The sequence below is a fragment of the Leptonotus elevatus genome, chromosome 11, assembly GCF_054856555.1.
Source record: "Leptonotus elevatus isolate MCC_2025b chromosome 11, RoL_Lele_1.0, whole genome shotgun sequence".
NCBI lineage: Eukaryota > Metazoa > Chordata > Actinopteri > Syngnathiformes > Syngnathidae > Leptonotus > Leptonotus elevatus.
The window spans coordinates 18,175,853-18,181,165 of NC_141249.1; the positions used below are offsets into that span (position 1 = coordinate 18,175,853).

Below are 5,313 nucleotides of genomic sequence, written 5' to 3' on the forward strand. Positions count from 1 at the left end.
CCAAAGTAGCATTTGTTTTAGTCATGTTTAATTTGAACCAACATTAAAAACATATCAACTGTTAATACAGCAGACGCACAAAACACTTGTATGCAAACTGGAGCCGTGTGAATTAAAACACATTCACTAACATTTTAAGCAATACCTGCTCGACAAACATGGCAGGAAATGGTCATTGAATGAATGAGGGGAAAGGAATTAGCTGTGTCAATAACACGCACACACAAAAGCAATTAACTGGTTATCAAAGACTGGACTGGGCTTTTCCACAAATGCACCCAAGCCAGTACCGCACTCCTTAAACAGTGTTCAGTTACCTTCGTAACTTGGGAACATGTTTGCCTCTGCTGGACTTCCTGTTGAACAGCAATAAAGACATGAATTAGTGAAAGAAACATTTAAAGCAATTAAAGGTGTCTTAACATGCTTTCTATCGAGGACCAAAACTGCCAAAATAAAAAGTGAAAATAAAAACATTATATATATATACATAATAAAAATTAGGGGTGTCAAAATTAGTGCGTCAATTTTAAGTTAACATTTTTTTTTAATGCACAATTAATGACCGCCCCTTACTTGGAAAGCATGTACTTGGGGAATTCCAGTCGCAGTAATACATTTTATAATGATGCATATATTTGTGGAGATAGGTCAAGTTGTAAGTTCCAATTTTAAAAATGTGCAGAACTTCACAAGTTACTTCATGTGAAAGATTAGATAGCTCTTAATATGAAACGAAACATGCACTGAGCTGTCACTGTCTTACGAATGCAATGATGCCATCTAGTGGCAAGATTTATGACCAACACAAATCAATATCACACTCGTTTTTTACAGTACATCATTTTTTTAACTCAATTTTATGAATTGTGAAATTACTGTATCAATGACTAAAAGATGCAGCCATACTTCTTATTAGTTTAACTTTTTTCCCCTCACTTTTATGTTAAGAGTATGAAAACTATTGTACATTTTATTGTACATTTTGAACAGATATAAAAATTTTGATTAATCGTGAGTTAACTATTTTGAAGTCATGTGATTAATTTTGATTCAAAATTGTAAAATCGCCTGACACCCCTAATAAAAAAAATGTCAGAACTTGTTTGAAGTTGTCGAGCAACTAGACTATGAACTATAGAAAATAGATGGACAGACGTTCTTTTAAACAGATTTGATCAGTCTTAGTTATTTTTTATTTATTTTTTAAAATAAAAAGGATGTTTACCAAGTAGGGACTCCTACGGCAAGCCGCGCGCCTGATCGGAATCTTCCCACAGCCGCCGCCTGCTGAAACCTCGAGACGTGCTACGAGGAGCCTCATCGTCAGGCGGACACCTCAGCATCTCGTTTCTGTGCCGCTTGGGCTCGGAGCAGGACAAGTTGTTGCGTTCCAACACCCGGTGGCGCTTCCCCAGCTTGAAGCAATGGGGTGACAAAGCCAGCGCCGCCAGTGTTTGGGAGGAATGATGCCGGCGGCGGGCGGCGGCGGCGGCGCACAGTCGGCAGGGGTGCTCGTTGAATTGTTTGCTTTGACACACAAACTTGTGGTAGTGCTCGGTGAACTCGTCGTCTAAGGTGGACTTGGGTTGAAGCGTCTGGGGCGTAAGAAGTTTTCGGAGCGGGGGAGCCGGGGACCTGGAGTTGCCGAGCGCGTCAGCAAAGTTGGGGCTTCTGGCGAAGGCCTGAGGAGATCTTCTGAGGCCTTCCATGTTCACCATCCTCACTTTTAATGGACTCTGCCTGATTGGGAAACCATAAAGATCAGGTTGCTCTTCAAATTTGGTGCTTTCAGGAGCATTGTCAGCAGCGGGGAAAAGACTTTTGGAACGCTGAGACCAAGACCAAGACCGCGTGGGGCTGAGTTTCCACGAGGACAGCTGCTGATGTTCCTCGGCGGCGGCAGAGCGAGCGAGCCTTTTAGACCTCAGCGAAAGTTCCAAGGAAGGACCAAAATTGCGAGACGGACTTAGGACCCACGAGGATTGCTGATTCTGTTCTTGGGCAGCAGCGAGAGCCAGCCTTTTGGACCTCAGGGACTGGTCCAACGAGGGTCTAGGAGACCGTGAAGGACTAAGAACCCCGGAGGATGGCTGCTCCCTGGCGGCAGGACTAAAAAGCCTTTTGGACCTCAAGGACTGGTCCAACAAGGGACCAGGAGACCGTGAAGGACTAAAGACCACGGAGGATGTTTGCTCTCTGGCAGTAGGACTAAAAAACCTTTTGGATCTCAGGGACTGGTCCAACAAGGGACCAGGAGACCGTGAAGGACTACGGACCCCGGAGGCCGGCTGCTCTCCGGCAGCAGAACTAAAAAACATTTTGGACCTCAGGGAATGGTCCAAGGAGGGTCCAGAAGACCGTGAGGGACTGACAACCCACGAGGATGGCTGCTCTTCAGCAACAGCACTAAAAAGCCTTTTGGAAAACAGGGACTGGTCCAAGGAGGAACCAGAAGACTGTGAGGGACTGAGCATGCATGAGGATGTATTTTCTCCAGCAGCAGACCTTAAAAGCCTTTTGGATATCAGGGACTGGTCCAAGGAGCAACAAGAAGACCGCGAGGGACTGACAACCCCGGAGGCTGGCTGCTCTCTGGCAGCAGAACTAAAAAAACTTTTGGATCTCAGGGAATGGTCCAAGGAGAGTTCAGAAGACCGCGAGGGACTGAGCGTGCATGAGGATGCATTTTTTCCGGCAGCAGACCTAAAAAACCTTTTGGTTATCAGGGACTGGTCTGAGGAGGAACCAGAAGACCGCGAGGGACTGACAACCCACGGGGACGGCTGCTCTTCAGCAACAGCACTAAAAAGTATTTTGGACCTCAGGGACTGATCTGAGGAAGGACCAGAAAATCGCGAAGGACTGAGAATGCACACAGATGGCTGCATTCTGGCATCAGAAACGGCAAATCTTCTGGAATTTGGGGACAGTTCCGACAAAGTCCCTAAGGAGGCACCGGAAGGACTGAAGGCAAAGAATGATAGTTGTTTTTCCACGGTGATGGTCTTATTCAGGTCGATTCTTTTGGATGCAGGAGATTCTAGAATACAAGACTGTTCCATGGCCAGGACGGTTTGATCCCTTGAAGTGGGGTAGAGCCAGCTGGCACATTTGGATCCCGGATCCTTTGTCGCGTTCCTGCTTGTGAGTCGTCTGTGGTTGTGGTTGCCTCTGCCGGACTGCAGCCGCCACTTGCGGTACTTCTGGAGGACGCTGCTCCCCATCTCGGAAACGCGCCACCGGTGCTGCGCTCGCCCGATTTGATCGATCATGCTGGGGTAGAGCTCTGACAGACTGCTGCCTTGACTTCTCAGGGCCAACTCCAGCTCCTCGTCCTGGTCCTCGGGGAGGACGTCAAACTCGGGGAAGTTCCACTGGCTGCTGTCCAGCGAGCTCTGCTGGGAACGCGCGTTTGACACTCCTGCAGTGGGGTCAAAAGAATAGAGAAGACCAAACTTTAAAAGGAGTTTTTTAATAGTTGTTCTCTACAAAACTTTTCTTTGCTCATGTTTTTGGGTGACGACAATGTTTTGTCGTGAAGAGTCAACTTTACATATGTCCTCTCTAACCTTCTATCCCATAAAGTCATTTTTTTTGTCAGGTTATAAACTGCTACTCTTACCATCATCATCCTCATCCTCATCAGCGAATGTCTGGCAAGAAACACGAGTCTCATCATGTCGGCCATCGTATTGCGTTTGGTCCAGCTTTTGAACATAAAAAGAAAAGATACATTTAGACACAAAAACATCGTATTATTGGGAAAACGATTTACTTTGTCAAGAAGAAAGTGGACATACCTGTGAAATACTGGAAAAATCGTGCACTGTGGTGTTGAGCAACAAAAAAACAAAACAAACATATTATACATTTTCAACATGTCTACAAATGTCATTCAAGATTCCTTTATAATGTGATTAACACTTACACTGTAATACGTCCTCTCTTGAATCCAGCGAGCTCTGAGGAGACATTCAACTTGAATTATTTTTATGGCTACATTCACTTGCTTTGGCACATAAACTACTCACAAAAAAAAAAGTTAGGATTCATTCTGCTTTTAGGGGAAATTTCAGGATCAACAACCTAAAATGCACAAACACCTTAACAAGTAAGCTTCATTTGACATTCGTGAAACTTTTGAATGCCCGTGGTCAATTTTTCAGTGTTGAGCCACACAAAATTCCAAACATTCACCTCTGAGTCTTTCTGTCCAATCTCTATATAAACCTGCAGATGACACTTTCAGCCACTGCAGCATTTTATTTGAGATTTTTAAGTCCCACTTTAGCCAAATGAGAACACCAAATTGTGCAAAAAGTGCTTGAACGTGGAACTGTTGGACTTGTGTAATCCCCCCCAAAAAATTAAAGCCTGGTCAAATTTAAATCGACCTTGGATCATAGTGCACTTTAGGTTCATCAAGAAAAATCAACCTGAAAAGCGCAATATTTCTAAATTTTAAGTCGAAGGTGTATTTAAGGGATTATCGTGTTTGCACCTCCAATTCCTTCGCCTTCATCTGCTCTTCATACATCGTCATGTAGTGCTCCAAGGCTTGAAAAATAAAAGACAAAACGCAGTTAAAACATGCAAATCAAGCGCCTTAGCGCTGAACATGTATGACAAGCAACGACTTACTTTTTGTATCGGTGTTATTGACGTCCACTTCGATCGCCTCGTTTTCATTGTACAGGATGGAGTACTGTTTTTTTTTGTTTTTTTTAAAGGGAATGATAAATGTTAATTTATGAAGTTTGAAACATGATGAGAATGGTGCGCTAACGTTGCAGCTCGAGCAAACGATAGATTACGTCTCATCATCAACGATTTGGAAGACATACCTTGCGTATAATTCGACGCAGTGATTGCTGGTACTGTAGGCCGTTTAAGGTGATTTTCTTCTTCACTTCGTCTAAGTCCATTATAAAGATTTTAAAGTGAACGATGACGCAAAAAACAACAACAACGAGGAAATGGCGAAAAGGCTACAATTTTAAAATGTGGCCGTTAACAGTGAGCGAACGGTGATTGGACGAGGGCGTCTCTTGGTGCCCTTTGTAATATCCAGGAAAAAAGAAAACTTTTTAGAATATCAAGAAAACACTAATTAAACACACACGTTCAACGGCAACTTTTTATCGCTGTTAATAATGCTTTACAATATATGAAAGTAATAAATCTAAAATTGACCATTTATGGGTTTAATTATTTCAGAAAATGTTATGTCGTAATATTACCAATCGGATTGGGGGACTTGAACGCAGCGGTGTGGTGACGTGAACGTCATCATCACGCGACAATGTTATG

General features: G+C 43.6%; 1 protein-coding gene across 1 annotated transcript; it reads right to left on the reverse strand.

Annotated features, from left to right (window-relative positions):
* Positions 1-6: 6 nt before the first annotated feature.
* On the reverse strand, positions 7-5,018 carry hjurp (Holliday junction recognition protein). The gene is made up of 8 exons (XM_086088650.1): positions 4,848-5,018; positions 4,645-4,708; positions 4,505-4,560; positions 3,932-3,965; positions 3,804-3,829; positions 3,626-3,710; positions 1,229-3,424; positions 7-356 (listed from the first exon to the last, which is right to left on the reverse strand). The coding sequence occupies exons 1-7, from the start codon at positions 4,926-4,928 to the stop codon at positions 1,242-1,244; spliced, it is 2,529 nt and encodes an 842-aa protein (XP_085944776.1). The 5' UTR covers positions 4,929-5,018; the 3' UTR covers positions 7-356; positions 1,229-1,241.
* Positions 5,019-5,313: the final 295 nt, after the last annotated feature.

Excerpts from the sequence above, each read along its gene's own strand:
- hjurp (XM_086088650.1), bottom strand. The coding sequence starts at position 4,928 with ATGGACTTAGACGAAGTGAAGAAGAAAATCACCTTAAACGGCCTACAG. Across the intron at positions 4,709-4,847 it reads TGCGTCGAATTATACGCAAG|TACTCCATCCTGTACAATGA; the intron begins GTATGTCTTCCA and ends AAAAAAAAACAG. Across the intron at positions 3,830-3,931 it reads AAGAGAGGACGTATTACAGT|TGCACGATTTTTCCAGTATT; the intron begins GTAAGTGTTAAT and ends TCAACACCACAG.